Source organism: Vulpes lagopus, chromosome 1 (assembly GCF_018345385.1).
Source record: "Vulpes lagopus strain Blue_001 chromosome 1, ASM1834538v1, whole genome shotgun sequence".
In the NCBI taxonomy this organism is placed as follows: domain Eukaryota; kingdom Metazoa; phylum Chordata; class Mammalia; order Carnivora; family Canidae; genus Vulpes; species Vulpes lagopus.
Genome location: NC_054824.1, coordinates 99,698,188 through 99,723,292, shown reverse-complemented (window position 1 = coordinate 99,723,292; position 25,105 = coordinate 99,698,188). Strand labels below are relative to the sequence as shown.

The 25,105-nt window shown below is 40.4% G+C and overlaps 1 protein-coding gene across 2 annotated transcripts in view; it reads left to right on the top strand.

Moving 5' to 3' along the window:
• The window catches only part of CRYBG3 (crystallin beta-gamma domain containing 3), a 103,579-nt gene that overhangs the window by 74,178 nt on the left and 4,296 nt on the right, over nt 1–25,105 (top strand). For both annotated transcript variants that reach the window (XM_041765867.1, XM_041765879.1), the window contains exons 16-19: nt 3,164–3,273; nt 7,111–7,237; nt 18,606–18,745; nt 21,762–21,885. In XM_041765867.1, the coding sequence (XP_041621801.1) occupies nt 3,164–3,273; nt 7,111–7,237; nt 18,606–18,745; nt 21,762–21,885 (501 nt within the window). The remainder of the gene's footprint in view (nt 1–3,163; nt 3,274–7,110; nt 7,238–18,605; nt 18,746–21,761; nt 21,886–25,105) is intronic.

The following is a 25,105-nucleotide window of genomic DNA, read 5'->3' as shown; positions in this document are numbered from 1 at the left end:
GCTGAGAAAAAAGAGTGAATATTTTCTTGTATTGGATAATTTGGCCACATGGAATTTTGTAGTAGACACAGAATCTTTCACAGTTAACATGTGGGGGGGGACAAGAAAGTCACAGTTTTAGGTTTTAGGCAAATATCCATAAGATTCAGGAGTATTTGAGGAAAACACTTGTGGTGTTTTTTTATAGAATCATTTTTATAGATCATTTTTATAGAATTTAAAGACCAGAAATAGGAAGGAGCCACTTTTCTAAGTAGCTCTATGAGTAATCAGAGAAGTAAAGTTATTGTGTAGTATTTGATGTGAGGAGTACATAACACTACATTATGAGAACTTGTGATATAATAGGAGAATAGAAGCTGATATAAACAAGACTATTCTTTGTTTAACAATAAGCACGTTTGTGTGAGGGAGGCCCAAGGGCTGCAGAAGTTCTTGTCTAGGTAGGATAGAAAGTTTCTCATAGAAATTATTTTAGCATTGGAATACATAAAATTACATTAAAAATTATTCTTATATTGTAAAATAAATTGAGCACAACTTATGTGTTTTTGGTCAGTAATTAAAATTTTGAGTTCTCAGATTGTCAGATTAGAGACCTATTGCATTTATTCATGCATATCATAAATGAAAAGTACATAATAAATAGTATTTCTGCAGAAAGTTCATCATAAAGTAGTGATGGTTTCTGTCTGAAACAGTAGTTCAAAGAAGTAAGATAATGTGACAAGGCAGTTGGCACTGCAGTACAGTGGTACACTGTGTGTGGGGGTGTGTGTATCCATATAATTCCATTTGGGAGGCTGGTGGAAACTGGAAAGGAAACCAGAGTAGTGATTTTATCCACCTCGCTTTTTCCAGGGCTGAGATTTACCAAGGCACTGTTACTTAATTTCACTAAAAGTAGAAATCACAATTTAATTATTATTAATTATTATAATTAACAAGCACAGAACTGGTTTCTGCATGGACCATTCTCAGAACGTTATGGGAATTCTAAAGCATTTATAGGGTAATCAAAATGAGGCATTACTTTTCTGAGTAAACTTGGGGTTTACTTGGGGTAAGAACCATATGGTACTTACTATATCTTACTTGGGGAGTAAAAATTTTAAAAAGCTCAGAACAACATTAAGCCTGGTTTTTCAGTTTGGGCAAAGCCTCAACCCATTGAATCCAAAAGGTACTTTATGACAAGTGTATGTTTGCGTGTATTTGTCTGTGTGTATTTTAATCAATACTCCTCGGTATGAAGACAGACTAACCACCAAAGTTGGCTACTATATATACTGTCCAAAATGTGCTTAGCTTGCATTGTCAGTTGTTCAGGATTTCATGGTGAAATAATGAAGTATAAATCTCAAGCTCAGCAACATAACAGTATAACAGACTGGGTGTATGCAGGGTAAACAAGAAAGCTGTGACCTCTGTTCTCATGTGGCTTTTCCAGCTCTTAATTGTGAATTAAGATAACATTTGCACATAAAAGAAATTACCCTGCATTTTTGGAAGTTAAATTGTGATTTACTTCTGTCTCCTTTTTAAAAGCGTTTAAATTAGGACTTTTAGTCTGAAAAATGACCAACCAGACTGTGTGTTCTTACCAAGGAAATTAGAGGCAGTTTCCCTGGACCCATAGAGCTGTTCGTATGTGAGGAATTGTTTTAGAAGTCCATATCATTTTGGACTCCTTTTTGTTGCTACCCCCTGTATCCACCAGAAGGATGGTGATAGAAACTTGCTGGGTCATACCTCGTTAAGGCAGGGAGTCCCTTAGTGTTTTTAATGCTTCAAATGCAGACTGGTTTCACAATAGGAAGTCACGTTGTACAAGCCATAGTTGGTCCAGGGGAGTTGGTTCTCCCCTGATTTTTTTTCTCCCCTGATTTTTGCTGGTGTTTGATGGAAGAACAGAAGGAGATAGTCAAGAAGCAGTTCCTCAGAACTCAGAGGCTATCACCCCCTAAGAGGACTCTCGGGAAGATGAAGGAGGCAAACATCAGTGGCTCAAAGAAGCCTTGTTCTTGATACAGCATGAGCGAGAAAAAGGACAACGCTGCCCAGTGCTCAGTGTGTGATGCATTTGTTACAGTGAGGGCCTGTCAGTGCATGGCGAACCTGTGGGCTGTGTTATTTCAAGGCTCCAATGTATTTTGAAATATTTATAGGGCTCATTAATTTTTTCTTCCCTATTGTATAGATCCAAGGCCGCTAGAGTTGCAGAGTATTGTGTCTCTGCTCTGAAGCAAATCACAGTTTGAGATTTCTTGGATTTTTTTGACAAAAAGGACTAAAGTATAAATGTGGTTGTCCATAACTATAAGCTCTATATTTAAGATGTTCTTAATAGTGAACAGGAGTCCGTTAGCTGAAATACATGCTGTGGATATCTTTCTTTGTTCACCATGAATCTTCTGCTAATCTTGTCGTCATTATCTTCTCTGCCATCTGTTCCTGTGTTCTCTCAGGCCCACTTACTGGCATACACTCGTGCTCTCTTCTTCAACCTTTTATTAACTGGATCAGCAAGACTTGGGAAGAGAAAAGGCTTATACTAACTGAAATGGCCTTCATATTTAGCACTAAATTGTTTCTTATTGTATACATGTAGTCTCAGCACGGGGGATAATAATTGTTTGATACAGTGGGCGGGGACCACATTTTAATGGAGAAGGGATCCTGATTAATCTTACAGAGTTGTTTTGTGGGCCTCTGTGCCCAGAATCCAGTGCAAAAGATGGTTGAAAATGGTAATTAAATAGTGACATTCCTGGAAATGGGTAAGAAAACAAAAAATGGGAGTTTAAAGAGAATATCATCCTTAATAAAAATTCATTGGTAGTAGATAAAAACACTAACATTTTGCTGAATTTTTTTAAATATTTATTTTAGAGAGTGTGAGGGTAGGGAGGGCAGAGGGAGGGGGAGAGAAATCCCTAAGCAGACTCCCCGCTGAGCACAGAGCCCAATATCCACTCAATCCCAGGACCCTGAGGTCATGACCTGGGCTGGAATCAAGAGTTGGACACTTAACTGACTGAGCCTCCCAAGCTCCCCAATTTTGCTGAATTTTTTACAAATACAGGAGGAAATAAAAGATTTTCATTTGCTTTTGTGATCATTGTCAATTGTCTTCCATTAAATTGTGTTATTGTTTTCCTAGCTCAAAGCATTCAGTAAACCAGGATTCCAAGGTGAATGTGTAGATTTTACAGAAGAAACTTCGGATTTGACTTCATTCACACCATATTCTTTTAAAGTTCTTCGGGGTTGGTAAGTATGCTTGTTGAGTGTTTTCTGTTGTTTAATAATTAAATTTCCTTTAAGTTGCAGAGATTTAACTTTTTTTATTTGTATTCACAGTGAATTAAAAAAAGTCTTTTAGTCATTGGTCAACTGCTAATTAGCCTAGAGTAATTTTGCCTCACTTGGACTATGAGCCATTGTGTAATACAGAGGAAAAAAATGCTGACTGGCTAACTTTGGGAGCATTGTGGTCATTTTATTTTCTCACTGTTATCTTACATTGTTTCCTAAATATTTTGAATACATATATTGTATGTTTATTGGATAGCATAATAGAATGCTATATAAAACTAGTGTTGCTCTCCAGATGAGACCTATTATTCCTAATTTTTAAAAAATTTTGTTTAAAGTATGTATCAATCTCATTTCATAGATGAAGACTGCTGATTTCAGAGTTAGGGCTTCCCAACATCACACACCAAATGTCAGACCCAGGATTTCTTTAGCCATTTTTTTAAAACTTTAAACTAATTTTAATAGATTTATTTATTTATTTTTATTTATATTTATTCATGAGAGACACACAGAGAGAGAGAGAGAGAGAGAGAGAGAGAGAGAGAGAGAGAGGCAGAGACATAGGCAGAGGGAGAAGCAGGCTCCATGCAGGGAGCCTGATGTGGGACTTGATCCTGGGACTCCAAGACCACGCCCTAGGCCAAAGGCAGGCACCAAACCGCTGAGCCACCCAGGGATCCCCAAATTTTAATAAATTTAAATTAAATCTTTTGTTCTTTGAGTTATAGCCATATACTGAATCTTTTTCAGATATAAATGAACTGTATGTGATTCCCAAGGCTAATACATATTTTCACAATTTTTTTATTGTGGTAAAATACACATAAAATACAGTTTACCATTTTAGCCATTTTAAAGTGTGCAGTTCAGTGGTAGGTCTGCTTCAAGTATCCAGAACCTCTGTGTTCATTCTTCAAGATAACTTGCATTGTCAGTTCTCCTTTTCCTCTTGAATCTGTTCTCCACTTGAGGACCTTCAGTCTCTGTATTCACTACACTCCAGTATTATCTTACTGCCATCATTTAGCACAAACCAGTCATAGCCCAGTTATTTGTTCCCAAATCCAGTTTACTATTTATACTACTCTGCTGTGAATTCCACAGTCATCCTCTAGTACCAGTCAGATCAAGTTTAAATGCCTCTTTTTCCAGGATTTACCACCAGCTAGTGTCCTTTGTTCCACCCATTCCCCATTCTACCCTTAACACTGTCTCCCTACTTTCCCCGTCTCACGTTTTACTCCACTGAGTATTTTCTGCCTCACCCTCTGTACCAGGGGTCAGTCAGCACACCTGACCGTAAGGGCCAGGTAGTAAGGATTTTTGGCTTTGTGAGCCATACAGGCTCTATTCCCAGCTACTCAACACTGCCCTTAGGAGCACAAAAGCCGCCCATAAATCAATGGGCATGACTGTGTTTCAGTGAAAACTGTTCATGGACATTGAAATTTGAATCACATAGCATATGCACATATCACAAGCTCTTCTTCTAATTTTTAAACATCCTTTAAGCATGTGAAAAGCAGTCTCTCAGCTTGTGATCTGTATAAAAACTGGAGGTGGAACAGATGGCGCACAGGCTGTATTTTGCTAACCCCCTGCTCTATATGAAAGGCTCTAGGGTTCAGGTAAAGCTTGCCAGCAGATGTTATTTGTTAGGCCTACACACTGTGTTAAAAAATGTATGCATTAATATTTTCATTCAGGGTGTTTTTCACCTCTTAAGGAAAATCAGAAGATTTGAAAACTTTGAAAAGCACCTTTGGCAGTAATTAGCTAGTGTTGAGTAAATGGCATATATGATCCCAGTGTACCTTCGGATATATTCCCAGTTTTGTTTTGTTTTGTTTTTTCTTTTAACCTGGTATACTGCTCACATATATTACCTGCCTGGCCTCCTATAGGTATGTAGGCTCACAGCCCCATTTAATACTAAACCATGTATATCTTTAAGGACCAGTCCATCTCCCTTCCCTCTGTCAACCTTCTTGATTAACCACAATTCCACCAGTCTTTCCCTCCTGGATTTTCTATAGCTCTTACTAGTTTGAACTTACCTGTGTATATTATTATTTTTATACTTTTGAAAAGGATACAAGGGTTTTATAATATTAAAACACATAAAATAGGACCCAATAAGTTAAATTTTCTGCAAACCTTTTGTGGGAGAGAAATGTATACTGGGCACCTGAAATAATTTTGTTACTAGTATTTGGCTCTGACTTTCTTCTCCACTAAGATAAAAGAAATTATTTTGTAAAATATATTTTCATTTCTCATAAAGGGAAGTATTGAAGGTTTTCCGGAGGAAAGTGTTTTTTCTTGACACTGAAATCCAGGACAAATTAGTCATATGTTCACTTTATGTAGGGAACATACATGATATATATATATATATATATATATATATATATATATATATATATATATATACACACACACACACACACACACACACACATATATGTATGTAAATATACATATACATACATATATATGTGTGTGTGTGTGTAGTTTATTATACTGCAGTTTAATAAAAGAATACAGGAACCCTGGCACTTGATTAAGTACCTGGAGTGCTTGGCAGGCCTGGATTTCAGCCCAGTTCCACCACTTCATAGATGCATAACCCTAAACAAATTGGATTACTATCAGAATCAGTTTTTTCATCTGTAAAGAGGGACAATAATGGTACCTACCTCAAAGGATTTTAATAAGGACTAAATAAATGATGCATATGACACACTGAAAACGTGATAAAGTACCTAATTACATAGAAGATTTGGCAGTAAATTATAATGTCACAAAGCCTTGTGTGCTTACCCAGAGTTAACCTGGTTGAGCAAGAGTACAGTTCTGGTGGTCTTGAGTGTAGGGACTGGAAGTGATGTCCTAATACCTGGTTCATTTCTCCGCTGGGCTTCTCCTATCTGAAAGGACATTTCCTAACCAAACTTTTGATGAGTGATATATCTAAGATAATCACCATCAAAGTTTCTAGTGGGTTTATTTCTTTTTAAAAAAAATCTTTGATGCCTGGGTAGTTCAGCGGTTTAGGGCCGCCTTCAGCCCAGGGCCTGGGCCTGGAGTCCAGGGATCGAGTCCCACATCAGGCTCCCTGCATGGATCCTGCTTCTCCCTCTGCCTGTGTCTCTGCCTCTGTATGTGTGTCTCTCATGAATAAATAAATAAAATCTAAATAAATAAATAATAAATAAATAAATAAATAAAAATCTCCATTAGCAGGTGTACAGGTGGCAGATTTTACATACTGTGGTGTGATTTCAAGAGTCTAGTTTCTGCCCTCCCCTACCTAGACTGATGGCAAGCCCATCATTAAATAAGGATACAAGTGATTTTTTTTTTCCTAAAAGAATTTCTCATCTGTTCAAGTGCTTAATAATCATTATAACCTGATCCCAGGGTTTTGTACTGGAAGGCAGGAAATGAAGCAAATGTCTTAAGCCTAAAGCAGGTATCTTGTTTCAGATTTTAGCTCCCTTACTTAACAGTTGAGGAAACCTTGGGCAAATCACCTTTCTAGTCCTTCATTTTGTTGCCTGTAAAAATAAGGATACATTAGGTAAAGTACCTAACCTATGTCTAGCACATGGTAAGCAGTCGGTAAATGATAGTGGTAGCTGTGGCTTGAGACTGATGCTGCGAATTTGCTGCTGGTCAGAACCATGACTTTCATGTCCTACTCTTTCCCCAGTTCCCACAGCATGATGATGAGCCCACACTGCCAACCAATGCAATCTGACTAATGTCTCACTGCTTGTTTTTAAGCTGGATCCTGTACTACCAAGAGGACAATTCTTGTAATCAGTGTGTGTTAGAAGAAGGCCTCTATGCTGATCTTACTTCCTGTGGCTGCCCAACATCTAGAGTTAAATCTCTCAAGCCCATTGACTATGTAAGTACTTTGTTTGAATGCATAATTACAAGACTTTTTCTTATCTAGTTTAATTACCATGAAAGGTGTGATGTTGGAAGAAGTGATACTGGGTAAATATAAAAATATGAATCATTTATTCACATACTGTAAAATTGGGATTCACCATGAAATTGAACCAAAAATGTAGGTTTTTTTTTTTTTTTTTAAGATTTTATTTTTATTTATTCATGAGAGACCCACAGAGAGAGAGGCAGAGACACAGGCAGAAGGAAAAGTAGGCTCCATGCAGGGAGCCTGATGTGGGACTTGATCCCAGAACTCCAGGATTATGCCCTGGGCTGAAGGCAGGCACTAAACCACTGAGCCACCCAGGTGTCCAGTGATTTTTTTTTCTTTTTCTTTTTTTTTTTTTTTTTTTAAGCAAGAATTCCGAACGCAGGAGCTAGAATACATATAGACCTGGCTTTAAATCCCAGGTTGGTACTTTAACCATTTTGGAGACATTAGTAAAGTTACTCAGTTTCCTCATCTATGAAAAATAATACTACTTTGTAAGACCACTGAAATATCGAATGAGGTAATGGTTATAAAATGCCCAGCACATGATGAGCATGTTAGCAGTTAATTAGCTTAAAATGGTGGCTATAATTGTTGCAGCTGCTTGATAAAAATAATAACCTGATCATCTTACTATTCTACAAAATAAATCACATGACAATTTGCTACTCAGGTGTACAGTGTTAACTTTATGGTATGCGTCTTGATATGGCCGCTGGTACTGATTTCAAACCTTTGTTTGGGGGAACTAGGGATTTCCTGCCTGGTGTGTGCAGAGTTACCTGGGTCACCTTAGAGACCCACATTTATAGAGTAAGTAGTTTCTCCTTTCTGCCATATTTACTCAGGATTTTAAATTGGAGCAAAACAGGATCAGTATTTTACAGCATCAGTGCTCCATGTTTATAAGATGCAGAGGAAGCAATGAGGATCTGGGATATTTTCAAAATATCTAATTATGATCATTCCCTTGGAGCATTTGGTCAAAGCAGAAGTTTACACACAGATGATTTGAAGCTCTGCATAATGGTATGAGTAAGACCTTTTCAACCAGGGCACACCCCAAAGATGATGATCAACTCAGAAACTTTGATCCCAACCTAAGCAATGTAGTCTTATTTCACAAGACATTCCTGGATAGAGTATTCTTGGTATCAAGCTAAGAATAGAGTCTTGGGTGAGGAACGAGAATAGAAACAGTCTGTGGTCTCTCACAGTGGCCCTTTAGACACCAACTGGGAAAGACTAAGTGATTACTGATACTTCCTGTCTCTTGAACAAAAACCAGTGGAGGAAAAAAAAAAAAAAGACTGTGGTCCAGTCAGTCTCTCCCAAGTATTGACTGAAGCAGTCCACATTTCCTAGGAAAGGAATTTTCTTAGCAATTTTTGAGGTCAGACCAGCAGACAGATACTGATTTGGTGTTAACTGAAAGCAAAATACATAGTTCTAAATATGAAAGTACCATCTTGAAAAGATTTTGCAGGACTTCTATCTAATTCAAAAAGCTAAACCAACTAAATTTCTAGGGAGGGTGTTTTAGAAACAGAATTAATAGAGTATTACTATTTTTTTCTTTGAAGAATTAAATTTATACATTCACGAAAAAAGTCAATAATTAAGAATGGAAATAGAAAAAATGTTTTTATGTTTTACTGTGCAGTCGCTGGTCACTATTTTGGTTCTATGGAACCACGGCAGTGTAAGTGAAGATGTCTCTTGGGAAGGACCAGTCCCCAGATGATAGATAGATAAGATTAGATTAGATTAGATTAATCTCCTTTTCACTCCAAGAACTGATTAAAGAATATATTGTTTCTTAAGGGCACACATTTGTCTTCATAATACCTTCACATGGTGTGTTTTAAATCTTTGAAAAGCCTTTGTCAAAGATACATTTAGGCAGTAGGTTTGGGTTAGAAATGGAGGAAATGTGTGGTGAGGGTGGGCATCCCAGCAGAGATACCCAGATTGACCATGAAGAGGCCTTAACAAGTAGCATTTTCTTGGTGAGTTGATCAGACCTAGGAGATAGATATGTGAACTAGGTCAATACAGTAATCTGTAACAGGTGGATTCTCATGGCTGGAATGCTTGAGAATTCTGTCCTGAGCATTTCTCTCTCTCTCCCTCTCTCCCTCTCTCTAGAAGAACAGGGGAAACTGAATTAGTCTTCAGAAGGTTATTTGTTGAGCATAAGTAAGCTTTAGGTAAAATAAAGTTAGGTATCTTGAAATTACTTTACTCAGCTAACATTCCCCACAAAAGAGACTTGTGAGGGTCACAGTTGCATTCTCCAAATTCTGTGTCATCTTTCCCTGGAAAATGTTTGACACACTCCACCTATTCTTCTCTGATTCAATCACCTTTCCCCTGGCTTTTTTCTCTGGATTTGTTAATACTACCGTGTAAGCCATAGTCCATTGGGATCCTGGATTAGTTCTGGGAAATGTTTCTGTCAGGTTGACTTTACATATGTATAGGAGCTAACCCCTTGATTTTGCTTTAATTAGTGACAACTGAAGAATTCTAAAGGTGTTGCCTGTAGTTGGCATTTCCAGACATACTGTGACTTACTGTTAGTCTTAATGGTATAATATTGAGGAGTCTTAAAGACTTCATTTTCATACAAAATCAGTAGGTTTTGCAAATGACAGCTTGCTTCAGGCTGATTTCTATTTGTCTAGACATACGTTACATTCTAGAGGTCCATGGATAATTGCAGTCATATTGCAGCGCAAGGACCTCGGGAGCATAGTTTATAGATCTGCTTCCCACTAATGTGACATTGGGTAAACCACTTCATTTATTTGTACCTCAGTTAACTCATCTGTAAAGAAACTGTTAGAACAGGTATTTTCAAATCTTTGACAGCCTTTAGTTCTGTTACAAATAAACATCCTGGGTCTATTTCTAATTGGACCTGAAAAACAGGATATCTAGTATTAGGACTCATATGATCTGAGGGAATAACATAGTACATTAGCTCTCAGGAAGGCTATGCCATGTAACAGTCCCCAGAACTGTTGGTTAGGAGCTGGAGGTGAGTGGGGAGCCCACGTAAATGCTGCAAGCATTGGCCCAGTAGTGTGTGGGGTAACCTGCTTTTATTGTGTTTCCATGGGAGCAGCATTCTGCTCCTTGCTTCTTTAGTGTCTCCATGGTGGCCTGGCATGGAAGTTGGCCTCCTTTGAAGTAATAATCCAATCCTGGCAGCTATCAGCAGGCAAAGCAAAAGAAACATTGTAACAAGAGGCTGCAGGAAAAGTTTCAAATGAAATTATAACCTTGATGACATAAATGATATGACGAGGTAGGGTAAGAATTGGCAGGTCAGTGCAAGGGTGCTGAATAAGGGACACAGCTATAAATAGTAGAAGACTGTAAATCCAGCTGCAGAATGAAAGGAAGTAATGAATTCATAAAGTGTAGAAGAGTTTGGTTACTATTAAACTTTCCAGCTGAATCTGTATTTAGTTAATAGTATTAACACTTGTGTAAATTTTAAGAATAAAGGCCAGCAAAGCCCTGCAGAGTAAACATCACACTTCCTAGTGAGACCTTTGAAGCATTTCCCTTCAGGCAGAAGACAAAGATCTCTACTATCACCATTTCTATTCAGTATTATTCTGGAGTCCTTGCCACTTGAATAAGATTAAAACCAAAGGGGAAAAAAATAACGTGTAAAGGAAGAACAAAATTGTCAAAGTATGTACAGAAAATTGTAAGAGTTAATACGAAGTTTTAAAAAGTTTCTGGATATAAGGTAAATACCAGTTAAACTGCAGGGTACTTAAGAATCTAACACAATGCAAGTAAGTCCTTATGGGGGAAATTATTTAAAAAACTTTTTTGAAGGGCATAAAAGATGAAGAGATATAATAACCTTTCATATGTTGAGAACTCAATATTGTGAAGCTGTGGTCCTCTCCAAATTGATACAATTTCAGGCAAAATGCTCATGGAATCTTATGTCTTTCTAGGAGAGTGTCTTTTTAGGGTGGGATGGTAAAACATGACAAGCTTATTCTAGATTTGGAAAAGACAGGGATCGAAAGTTAGCCAAGATAATTTTTAAGAACAACAGGCAGGATCACTTGTCCTACCAATAGATATTGCACTAGACAGCAATAATAATTAAGATTGTGAGTATTGGTGCAAGGAGAGACAACGGAACAGGGGAACCGGATTGTATGGAGACTAACGTATGTGAATAATGAATGGAATTGGAAGGTGACCAAAGTAGCATGATAGTTGGGATAATTATGACCTTGTAATTATGAACTAGTCGGGACAGTTGGCTCTTTATGTGGAAAAAGACAAGAGTTAGAATCTTGCTTTACTCTAAACACAAAAATAAGTCCCAGGTGGACCATGGTGACCTAAATGGGAAAAGCAAACTCGGAAGAAAATAGGGAAACTCACCTAATGATGCTGGAGTAGGATGGATTTAAAACCGGATGTGCTCATCAGCAAGAGAAACGTAAAAGGCAAGGACGTTCATTTCCTGTTGCTGCTGTTAACAAATGACTGCAAACTTTGATGCTTAAAACAACAAACTGGCTTACATTTCTAGAGGTCAGGTCTGCGTGCTCTCAGTGTGGTGAAATTAAGAGGCTGGCAGGGCTGCATCCCTTTTGGAAAGTGCTAAGGGGAGAATCTGTTTCCTTACGTTTTCAAGCATCTCCGGGGGCTTCAGCATTCCTTGGCTCATGGCCACTGTCTGTCCTCAAAGAGTATCACCCCCAGTTCTCTCCGTCCCCTATCTCGGACCCTCCTGCCTCCCACTTATAAGGACCCCTGTGATTATATTAGACCTCGTTGGATAATCAAGCCTAATATCCCCACCTCAAGATTCTTAATTCTTTATCACATCTGCAAAGTCCCTTTTACCACATCAGGTAATTTATTTACAGGTTCCAGGGGTTAGGATGTGAATGGGGAATCGGGTATAGAGGTTGGGGAATATTAATTATCTTGCAGCCCTTATACAACCTGTGAAGATTTAGTGTACAGAATCAAAAAAAGAATTCTTTCAAATCAATTGAGAAAAGAGAACAACCTATTTCAGAACTTAGCAAGAGGACACAAATAGGCAATTCACAGAAGAGAGAAAAATGGCTAAGGATACGCAAAAAGTGTTAAACCTCACTAGTGATCAAGTAAATGCACAATAAAACAACAATTAGGTAATAATACCTTACTTTAGATACAAACATTTGAATGTCTGACATCACTAAGGTTTGATTGGGTGGCAAAGAAATGGGATTATTCCTACACAGCTTTTGGAAGGAATATCAGTTACATGGGGCAGGGTAGTAGAGTCAGAGTGTTCGTTGCAGCATTGATGGATGAAAAAGGGAGATCCATGTATTGCTAAAGGATGTTACTGCAAGATACATGTCAGTGATATTTAAAAACAAAGGTTGGGGAGCGGGGCATCTGGGTGGCTCAGTCAGTTAAGCGTCTGCCTTTGGCTCAGGTCATGATTCCAGGGTCCTGGGATCCAGCCCCGCATGGGGCTCTCTGCTCAGTGGGGAGTCTGCATCTCCCTCTCCTCCTCCTGTTGCTCTTCCTGCTTGTGCTCTCTCAATGTCAAATAAATAAAACCTTTAAAAAATAAAATAAAAACAAAGGATGCATAACCATTAGTGAAGCCTTCCAGTTCGTAGTTTCATATTTTACATCTTCACAGTGGTGACCTTTATGGAGAAGGAGAGGTTCAGATTCAGCTGTACCTGTTACCTTTTATGGACTTATAAAATTTAATGCAAATATAATAAAATATATTACTTTTGGGTATTGGGTACATAGTTATCTATACATTATTCTTTCTAAAATATGTCATAAAATTTTTTTAAAGAGAAAAAGAATTATAAAGGTGGATCTATAATGAAACCGATTTTCTAAGCCAAATGAAAGCCGTTCTCTGAGGAGGATTATATTGGTCCAGGAGCCTGACAGACCCTTACTTACTAGCTGAGTGGCCCTGGTTTTCTGATTTCTGATTACCCGGAGCCTCAACTTTCTCATCTAATAAAATGTGAGGTTTAAGCATGCCAATACATGTGTAGCCATGAGCTGATGATAAGCACTGAGTAATTGAGCAGCTCACAGACAATAGTACTTGTTATTGCAAGATCAAAGCTACTGTGAACCTGATAGGGTGAAGGAATTTTTATGTTTCTGTTTTTAATAGGTTGAACTTAAAAGATTCTAGGTTAGAGTCTAATGAGAAGTTAATGAGCCTTCTGTTAAATTTGTTTCATTTCACATAACTTTTTTGCCAGCACATTGTTTGGTATTGCTCTGCAATGGAATTAGAGGTATGCATTATGGTTATTTTTTTTTTAAATCCGTTTCCGTTGTACTTAGTGTTTTAGCCACGGTTCATTCAGCAAAGATTGAGATGAAGCATGCTTGTCAGGCCGTACAGATATGGCTGTTTTCAGTGGCTGATTGCTGAATATTTTGAAAGGTGTATGTTATATTTAGAATCTAACCAATTAATGTAATCCTGAGGTACTATCAATACCTTTCCTATTTAAATGATGATTTGAAACTCAAAGGACTATACAGTTGCCAAAATAAAGGTCTACAGTTTTTTCTTAATATTTAATTTAATTTTATTTTTTATTTATAGAGACACAGAGAGAGAGAGAGAGGGAGGCAGAGACACAGGCAGAGGGAGAAGCAGGCTCCATGCAGGGAGCCTGACGTGGGACTCAATCCTGGGTCTCCAGTATCACGCCCTGGGCTGCAGGTGGCGCTAAACCGCTGCACCACACTGCTGCGCCACCCGTGCTGCCCTACAGTTGTTTTTTTTTTTTTTTAAGTAAAAAATCAGTGACATTTAAAAAATCATCCAATTATATTAAAAATATGGTGACATAAATGTGGGCCTTCTAGCAGAGTACTCGCAGCAGGATCTCGGAACTTTAAACTCAGATGGCGGACACACTGTTTAAGCCAAAAGGGGAGGTAATAAGGGTCATATATATTCCCCAGTTGAGCAAATTGGAGTCAAGCGCTCCAGACAGCATCACATATGCCAATTAGAAATATTCTACATTAAAATTACTGGTTATTTAGAATATGTTAGTGCCACAATGTAGGGGTTAAGAACACAGCCTCCGAGGTCATACGGTCTCGATTCAAATGCCTGCTCTTCCACTTACTGTCCCCTGTGCCTTTATTCTTCATCTGTAAAGTGGAGATAAAAATAGCACCCACCTCAATGGGAAGTTGTATGGATTAAATAATGAATAAAATCACAATCCCCTGATCTGAATGTGTCTTGGAATTTGGGGTTTTTCCCCTTTTAAAAAGTGGTATGCTTTACATATAGCCTTTAAGGAAACACTCCCAAAGGCTTCTAGGTAGCACCTTCATAGTTAAACACATTCCCGTTACTGTACAAAATCTGTATCTACACATATTGGAGAAATATAGGTAACCTTCCACTTAGATCAGGTTCTGTTGCCAATTGAATTAGGGGGAAAGGGGGTTTTAGAGCTTTTGGGATTTCAGAACTATGGATAGTGGGTTGTAGGTGGATATATGTATCTATAATGCCTGACACATAAGAAGGTGCTATCATCTTAGCTATTACTAGTATTGTCATTTAAAATGTTGTCAGGCTCCCTGCATGGAGCCTGCTTCTCCCTCTGCCTGTGTCTCTGTGCCTCTCTTTCTCTCTCTCTTTCTCTCTTTGTGTCTCTCATGAATAAATAAATAAAATTTTTTAAAAATACTGTTTAAAATGAATAAATTAAATGTATTTTAGCTGATGAGATTAAGAGGGATGACAGAGGGTTTTTATTCTTATCAAAAGTTCTTTTAATACAATTTGTTCAAGCTTTCCTTTTCTTTCTTAACTACGTCTTCCTTTTAGAAACTGTCTGATCTTTGCCTAGCTTAGACTTGACCCAGCAGGAATGTCCTGTTACTGCTGACACCTAAGAAGAGCCTGTGGCCCCACATGGTTGGCCATCTCCTAAGTTAACATGGACTGAGGCCAAGACATTTGTAGAGTTCAAATTGTAGTTAAATTCTTGTGTTTTCTGTTATCTTTGCAAAGTTCAGCTTATTCTATTGTGTGCAGTTTTGAAGACTATTAATAGTTTATATTCCTACTTTCATGCCTGCAGAATATATCAGAAAAAATAATTTTAAAATAATTTTTTCAGTGTTCTTTCTTTCTGACTGATTACCTGTCCACCACCCTGCACCATCCTGTCCACATTAGCACTTATGTTGACCTTCCTAACCTTTAAGTACATTTATAAATCAAGTGCATTTATACATTTAAGTTTATAAATTAAAACCATTTAAATTTAAACAGTTTAAGTAGAGAAAGATCCAGTTAAATATATATATCAAACTTCTAGAGGGTAGATGACTTTAAGCTTGGAAGTAATAGATGTTCTCAGATGAAAAGTCTGATAGATTGGACCACATGATGATATCCTGTTGTTAATGAAGCACTGGGGTATTTTTACTGATTTATATAAACTCATAAAAAAAATGCTGTCTCAGTCATTTTCTGTAATTTTATTCTCCATCTCCTTGCCTCACCATTTTAAAACCTGTCTTCTGCGATCCCAGACATCAAATTTTACATTGTTTCCTAAAGATACATTTCTAGATACAGAATTGCTAGATTGTCTTTAAATTCTGGAGTGAGGGATGCCTGGGTGGCTCAGTGGTTAAGCATCTGCCTTTGGCTCAGGGCATGATCCTGGAGTCTCAGGATCGAGTCCAACATTATACCTCCTGCATGGATCCTGCTTCTCCCTCTATGTCTCTGCCTCCCTCTCACTGTGTCTCTTGTGAATAAATAAATATTTTTTAAAAATAAAAAATAAATTCTGGAGTGAATTTGATGCAGTTTGAGTGATAATAGCAGTCTTAAAACAATGTCTTTGTGGACATGTTGCAAGAGGAGGAAGAAAAATGTACACAGGCTCTGTTTTTCTCAGAATAATTGTTTAGCATTCAAATTATATTCTCATAGTATGCTTTTAATTTTTTCTCTCTTGAGTTTAAAACAGTTACATCATGTGAGTCTTAAGCGCAGCAAACTCTTTCCTGGAGAGAACGTGGCTCGTGCTGATTGTGAGCCCTGTGTGGCCTTCTTGCCTGTCTGCCTGTCTTTACTAATTAGTAACTCAGCCAGAAGATGTGTAAAGCGGTGAGCTGAAACTCAATCTAAAGCTTAAGGGTGAAGATGTTGGAGAAAGTCCAACAATAAAGTCAGGGGCTTATCTGTGAATTTTGATGGTCTGCCTTGAGTCACTGGTGGTAATTTAGAGTCTGCCATTGGCTACATCTCTGACCTGTGGTTCTGCTCTTCTCCTTTAAGGACATTTCCTCCATCAGTTCTTGGGACGCTTCCAGTTTTTATTTTGCAGATAACAGAAGAGGTGCCGCCTCTTGCCTGTGGTCACTCGGTGTCTAGAGATGAATTTCTGTTCCTGACCCAGTTTATGGTGTTTACTGAAGGAAAATCAGTGCTCCAGGGCAGCCCATTCATGCTTTACCTTATGGTCTCACTGCACACAGTGCTTGTTAGTCTTTTCGAGTGTCTTCGGATCCCTGAATCTGTACCAGCCATTACCATAGCACAAGCCACATGTGGTTATTTAATTTTATACTATAGTTAATATTTACTTAAATTCAGTCCCTTTGTCACACAAGCCACGTTTGAAATGATCAGTGGTCTCTTGGCTGATAGCTACCATGCGGAAGGGTACAGAGATAGAAATTTCTTTGGCGTTCCTTGTCTGTCTTTCCTTGTGTTTCATCCTTTCGAAGTGATCTTTTCCCTCGTGGACCGATTGCAGTCAGAGGTTCTAACCTGTTGGGAAACAGTGGGTTGGACTGCTCACCTCATCCCTAGAGCCATCCCTCTCGTCCTGCAGCCAGGGTCAGCTTCCTTCTATCCCACCCCACTGTCCCCTTCCACCGTGCCTGCGAACCTTGTCACGGGCCGCTAGCCCATTACCTTCCTTCCCTTCACCAGAATTCTCTGAAAAATGGCCCAGGAACCCAGTCTACAATTTCTCGTCATTCATTCCTCAGTCCTCACACCCTCCTCTCCTCCCTGCCACCCAGAGAGTTTTCTTCCAGGCTTCCAGCAGCCTCCTGGCGGCCAGACGGCAGCAGCCTTGGCCCGGCCACCCTCTTCCTTAGCACGGAGCCAGTATTTGATACTGCGAACAACTCTTTCTTATCCTTTCTTTTCCCTTTTCCTTCTGTAGTGTTTTCCCCTTGGGCTCCCGTCTCCTGGTAGCCTTCTTTCGCCTGCACACTTCTGTCCTCCATTTCCCCACCCTGACTGGCTCGTGTTGCAGATGCTGGGAGTTCCCACACTTACTCTGCTGACTCTGGATTTGTTCCCTGGGCCCCAGGTCACACAGTCCCATGTTTGGTGGACTATCCTGTGTGTCTACCTCAGCATTAAAATGTTCATTCCTAAATAGAAATTCTTAGTTTCTGGGCACATCTTGCCTTCAAGTTTCCTTATATATAATGAATCATACCACCATGCCCCCAGCCACATCTTTTTCTGTATATAGTCACTCCATTTGTTTGCCTTATCATACCCTTTTCTACCCCGGAAATGTATTTCAGCATCTGTGCAATTCTCCTAATTTAGTTATTAATGCCGTGAACATCAGATTGGCACCTTGCTTTGTCTTCCCATCCCTGAAGTGTCTTCTAGCATGGTGTCTTGCGTATACCAAGGCATTAAAAAGGACAAAATCGATTCTGTTCTTCTCTTAACGCAGGGAGTTGAAGAATGTAGATCTCTAATGTAGAGATCACCACTCCTGTCCCTGTGCATTCTGGCTTTTTGTTGCTGTTTAATTAAAAAGGCCGTTTTCTTCCTCCTAGGAATGTTTCTAAGAGCCTAGAGCCATCGAGTGTCAAGTTCTCCGTGACTTCCCCTATGGCTTTCTGGGGAAGTAAGGGAGCCATTCCCTCCCACGTTTATTGTTAGCAGCCGAAAGCATTGGCAGGACCCTCATGTCCGTATCACAGCACAACCAGACCTGGATTGGAACCAAATGTCCGTTTCCATGATGAGATTGATTGCGATTCTGAAACTTCGATTCTAATTTACAAAAAAAAAAAGTGGACAAAAGTCACACATAGGATGTAACATCACTGGGGTGGTTTTGACTATACCGTTGCTAGAGGGTAGAGTGGTAAACACCGTGCGTTCAAGAATACAGGGGGTCCAGAGCAGCCGGCATTCTGAGCGGGAGGTCACTGAAGGATGGTCACCGCATAGGGTGATGCTTTTGCTTTTCTATGCTCTTAGGTTTTTGAAGAACCCTCCATCAGCCTCTTTGCCCTGGAACACTGTGAGGGCAGAGAGCTGCACCTAGAGGAGGCCGTGAACTCCGTTCTGAACAAGGACCTGCACTTCTACACCCAGTCCGTGTGGGTGAAGAGTGGACTGTAAGTATGGGCCGGGGGCTTGGCCGGCTTCAGTTGCTGCTGTAGGAGACAGCTGCATGGTTGGTTTTTATTTCCCCGCTGTTGCTGCTGTTGTGTGATCAGAGATACTATTACTCCTTTACTCTCTCACTGTAATAATGGTAGCTCCTGTTTAAGACCAGAACCTTGGACCAGGCCAGTATATTCTCGTGTGCGGCGGGTTGGGAGGAAAGGGCTGCCATGCATGTAGAGCATGTGTCCCTGAGGAGGTGACCAGGTGGCCATAACCAGGCGCGCCCAGTTCCCGATCGGGAGCTGTCTAATGAAACCAGCCACTGCGGTTGACACTGTGGCCAGCTGCAGACAACTGACTGTAAGACGGATAGTGCTGTGTTTTATTTTGATTTGATGTCCTCTTGGCAGTAGAGCTCCTTGTTCCAGGGCACTTTCCATGCTGAGCATCCGGGCTGTCCTGGCCCCCCACCACTGTTGCTGTTCACTGAGGTTGGCAGAGTGGGTCCGCAGTACGTGGGCCTGCGTTACACAGTTGGGGAGACTACTTTACGATATGTGAAGTTATGGATACACAAGTTAGGTAGGAACTTGCATATTTATTTAGAACAAAAATGGTAACAGGCCTTGCCCGGGAGGGGCCCTGAGGTTAAGATGCGAAGACTTCCTGGGAGATCTGCCTGTCAGGACGTTTCTGGAGCACGGGCACGTACGCCTGCCCCTTCTCCTGCCTGTTGCTGTTTTGGTACCAAAACTCAACTAAAAGAGCATGCACAGCCCTCGATGATTCATATAAACATGATTGTTTTTATTTCTTAGGACTTTTAAATCGTGTGATAATCAACTCTGCTTGTATAAATATCTGGAGATAAGAGAAAGCCAAGAATATAAATTGATTTGAAAATTAAGTCAACTATGATAATACATGGCTTTTGAATTATTCACATGTATAGCAATTTAATTTTTTTTCTTCAACACATTTGACTTTGGTGCTTCTTAAACATAAATTACTCGCAGCATCCTAATCCCCATACTATATACCAATATTATTTACCACCTAAGTCTGTTAGAATTGAATTCTGTGTCCCTGTGATACAGGACCTTCATGGCATTTTTTTTTTTTTTACTAGTTTCTTTACATTTCTTTGTGGAATTGATAATTATTGACTCGCTTGTTAAAATTTCTTACCAGATTTATTTCAGTCTTTTGTAGGAAACTGGTACTGTTTTACAGTAACATTCTTTCTTCTCTTGACCTTAATCCACCTTCTCTTCCTGTTCTGGATTCTCTGTAAGAGAACTGGAACACAGAGTAAGGAATAGGGAAGGCTGTCTAAAGATATTCCTAGGCTTCAGAATATGCCTTCATGCACAGGCAGCTCCCTTCAGTGACTAGTTTTGTTTTGTTTAATCCCCATATTATCTGGTATCTCTGATTTGTGATTCTAATGAGGGTTGAGCTTTAAGGCTTTTCAACTGTGGAATTCATTGAAATTAATATATAGAGAGGTGTGGTGTATTAAAGTCTCGCCTAGATTTTATACTGCTATTTCCCTGCTGATTTAAAAAGTCTGCACAGCTGAGAGGTAGAGAATCATCTCCATGGTCATGCTGTCCTGACTCTGCACCAGCCTGGTGGCTTAGATTTGTGTAGGCAGGAGGGGTTGGAGGGAAGATCATCTGTGCTGCCATTGATCATGTTGATTGTGGGGAGCAGGGTGTCCTGACCCAGGCAAGGTCACCTTGTTGTCTTCCCCACCTAACTTTCTTTTTTTTTTTTTTTTTTTTTTTTAATTAATTTTGTATTTATTTATGATAGCCACAGAGAGAGAGAGAGGCAGAGACACAGAGGGAGAAGCAGGCTCCATGCACCGGGAGCCCGATGTGGGACTCGATCCCGGGTCTCCAGAATCGCGCCCTGGGCCAAAGGCAGGCGCCAAACCGCTGCGCCACCCAGGGATCCCCCCACCTAACTTTCTGAAAGCACTGTTTGTGGTGACCTGGAGTCCTGATCATTTCAGATCCTCTTGGCAATCCCAGCCTAGTCCCCCTTAGCTATTCAGCGTGATAACCACTTAAAGCAGGGCTCAGCAAACTTTTTCTGTGAAGGACCAGATGGCAATTTCAGTTTGTTGGCCATCGTATCACTGTCACAACTCTTCACCATGCCATTTGGAGTAAGAGCAGCTAGTGTCAGTCAGTGAAGGGATGGATGTGACTGTGGGCCACTCAGGTCTTAGGACTCCCCTCTAAGCCCTGCAGGCTTCCACATGCTTTACCTTGGCCCAGAGGGTATTGAAAGGATTTGCAAAAGAGCTTGGGCCTTGAGGCAAGACAGGGAATTTCTGAGGATAATTTGAAGCTGTCCTTGGTGGCCTTAGAGAAATTCTAGAAGGAGGTGTGTCTGAGAGGTCACTGGAGCCACCTAGAGAGGCTCTGAAGGAGCATGTGAGGATGAGCCCAGGAGTGGGAGAGGAAACTAGTGTTGTGTAACTGGAAATAGTGAGACGTTATGGTCCATCTTTGTATGCTCAATTGTTATGAAAAAGACAGTATTATCAAAGAAACACAGAATTTTAGATCTGGCAAGAACTTTGTTTTACCAGCTTAGAAACCAGAATCCTTACTGGATTGCAAATCCAAGCCCCAGTGCCATGGGCTTTCACCTAGTCTTTCCTGCCTTTTCTGTTAAAAAATAAAATTACACTTTTTTTTCCTTAAAAAGTATCTGTAAGCCTAAAAGTTTTAAGGAACGAGCCTAGCATAAAAGAAGGTATTTTTTTTATAAGATTCTATTTTCTTATATTTTTTTAAGATTTTATTTATTTATTCATAGGCACAGAGAGAGAGGCATAGACACAGAGACAGAGGGAGAAGCAGGCTCCATGCAGGGAGCCCGACATGGGACTCCATCCCGGGTCTCCAGGATCACACCGCAGGCTGCAGGCAGCGCCAAACCGCTGGGCCACTGGGGCTGCTCCTGTTTTCTTATTTTTAAGTACTCTTTTTTCCTGTTCTTATATAGGTGGATAGCTTATGAAGGATCCAATTTCTTAGGAAGACAAATCTTACTCGAGCCTAATGAGATCCCAAATTGGACAGCATTCAGTGGCTGGAAAACAATTGGTTCCCTCCGTCCTATGAAACAGGTAAGGAGGCAGGGGGTGGGGGGCGGAAACCTAGAAGATCCAAAGTAGCTTGATTTTCTAGTAGAAATGTCATGAACCAAAGCATCTGAAATACTGACCATTTAGTTTGACGTGCATATTACAGGGGGATCAGATTAGGACAAAGAATCTTAGAGATGTTCATTAGCTCGCTAAGTTGTATGTAAGGTCAGTGTTGGATTTTAGCTTTTGAGTCCAGGGTCTTCTTGACCTTACTGACTTTTAATGGAAAAATGAGTGTCATAAGGTCTGTGGGAAGCAGAGAAAACAATGTACTCTGAGTCTGCCCTAGTTGTACTTTCTAAGTATTTGGATTTTTTTTTTTTTCTACTTACATAAAACTCAGGACAGACTGTGGTATTCATGACAACATCCTGCTTGTCAGTCTCCTTGAGAAGCTCCCTGTATCCTTGGGAGTAGGCTCTGGTCTCTTCGATGTGCCTGTGTGATGTGGCCCCCGTGCGGGCCCCTGGAGGCCTGCATCCTCTTCTCACAGTTCTCCTCCTCACTCAAATGGGGCTGTGGCACAACCCAGCGTGCAAAGTGCTTTCCTACTTGAGCCCCTAACACAGACTGTACTCTCTGTCTAGGAGTTTCTTCCCTCATTCTTTGCCTGGCTAATTCCACTCATCCCCCTAAATTTAAGTGTCCGGTCTTCCATGATGCCTCTTTAACCCTTTCTCCCAGTCTAAATTAAATCTTTTCCTACAAGACACTGCATGCGGTTTATAACCGCAGGGCAGGGGCGGTGGAGGGCAGGGGCGGTGCAAATTTTGCTTCTTGCTCTACCCCTGCTCTACAGCACGCCAGGCACAACGTCTGGCGTGCTGTAAAAATTCAGAGACTGTTTGTCTAGTGGAGAAATGAATGTGTAAATGGATGAATAGATGTTTGACATTGTGCTAAGAATTGTGGAAGATTTGGGCCCCTGGGTGGCTCAGCGGTTGAGCGTCTGCCCGTGATCCTGGGGTCAAGTCCCACATCGGGCTCCCTTCAGGGAGCCTGCTTCTCCCTCTGTCTCTGTCTCTGCCTCTCTGTCTCTCTCATGAATAAATAAATAAAATCTTAAAAAAAAATTGTGGAAGATTTAAGGGATAGACCTGATCTCTGCTTTATCAGAGCTTACATGTTTGTTGGGTAAAATAAGTTGGACTCAAAACAGTACCAAAAAATGCAAAACAGTGTATAACCATCAAAAAGCCACAGGCCACTCCCGGTTTGCAGGAAGGAAGTATGGGTACGTACTGAGTGGTAGACTGTCTCACAGAAGGGGAGAACCCCATGTCGAGCTGTCTGTGTGGTGCACAGAAAGAAACACTTCTCACTTGATTTCAGCAACAGCCCTACGGTAGTTGTTACTCCGTTTTCCAGGTGGGAAAACAAGGGTCGAGAGGTAAAGCCAATTGGCAAAAGTCATCCATCCAAGTGTCAGAACGAAGATTTGAACCCAGATTTATTTTCTAAAATTTGTGTTGAGCAAATGATACCCTACTTTCCTCCAAAATAAGATCAACCTGTACAGAGCACCAGGCACTGAGCTGAGGGTAGCACAGGGGATACAGGTGCTGAGGCTCTGATGTCCACAGTGGACATGTGAAGTGCCAAACAGTAGCCAATAAAGCATTAACCTCCGTGGTCCTGCTGCCCGCCCCTCCCTCCCTCCCTCCCTCCCTCTCAAATGGGGCTGTGCCAAAGCCCAGCCTGCAAAGTGCTTTCCTACTCCCTCTCCCACACACTTGCACACCACGCCCATTCTCTTTGGTTCTGTTGGTTCAGATCCTAGTTCTGCCTCTGGGAGGCAGTGTGACTTGGGGTGAGCCACTTGGCCTCCGGGGACCTCAGTGATCACACTGCTTACCTCTCCGTATTACTCCAAGGACTTAATAAGAAAATAGAGTTTGAAAAAAAAAAAAAAAAGAAAGAAAATAGAGTTTGGCACATCTGGCTTCTCTTACTGTGGCAACACATTTATTTTGAAAGTTCATTATTCGTAGTGTCCCTTTAGAGATCAGAGATGCTCTTCTGAGGGATACTCAACCTCAGCAGGCTTTCCTGGCAGTTTGTGCTGCAGGATTTCATGACCTTCACCTCTTGCCAAGGCCTCACTCCCGTCATGTCATGTGGGAAGATGGGGAATCGCACCGAAAAACCATGGGGGAAAAGCAAGGTAGCTTTTACCAATCATATAATAATGCTTAATCCTCATCAGTAGGAACTTCAGAAGCTAAGCTGGATGCTGGGAGTATTTTCCTCAGTTTTGAAAGGTTCTGGGTTTCTCAAACGGTACTATGGGTCCTCTCCTTTTCAGTAAGGCTGCTGGTACTGCTGTAGTTCACGTTCTTGCTTGGAAATGCAGTAATTAAAATGCGATCCTCTTTGAGTTTGGGAATTAGGGAGTCACCAAGGCACTTATAAATGCATATCAGTATTTTAAAGTATAATTACAGAAGAGTCAGACTACAAGTGTGTAATAAGGGTAATTAGTACTTCACTTGAGTTAATTGATTAAAACTGTGATGTTTGGTCCTAACATAATTGGAATTCTGTCCTCTGTGAAGGTCACACCTGTTTTCTTCTACGTACAAGATAAGGAAACTAATAAAGATATACTGAAGCCTCAAATTAATACTTGCAGCGGGAGACTTACAGAATTACATACACTTATTGTCAGTCAGATATTTAGGTACCTTACTGTCACATTATGAACGTGGAAGTAGCGCTTTGAAACCTTTCAGACATTTTGCCTAGTAGAGGTCTTTTTTACCTGCTTTAAATTATCAGATAAGCACGTGTCCTATTTGCTTATTTAAGTTCTCACAATGTTTATTTCCTTAGAAAGGCCACACATGGCAGCACCAAAATACGTTGTTGTATTACCTGGCACTTCCGTTTCTCAGAGTGCAAGGGCTTCCGTAGTAAATAGCTTGGTCAATGCCAACATAGGGCCCCAGGTGGGGATGCTGGATGTCCTGTTCATGAAGACTGGAGGCCTACGGCTGAAAGAATGGTTTCTGGGGAGTTTCCATCATGTACGGTGTCCTTTCATCAGCTGACTTGATTCACACCTTCACTGCTGCAGTTGGGCTCTCACTCCCTGTGTCCGAGGGTGACTGGTACATGTCAGCAAACCCTAGAGCATCCTGGTTAAGAAGGACAGTTCTGGTGCAGGCCAGCCTGGCTTCTCCACATCTGTGTTAACTTT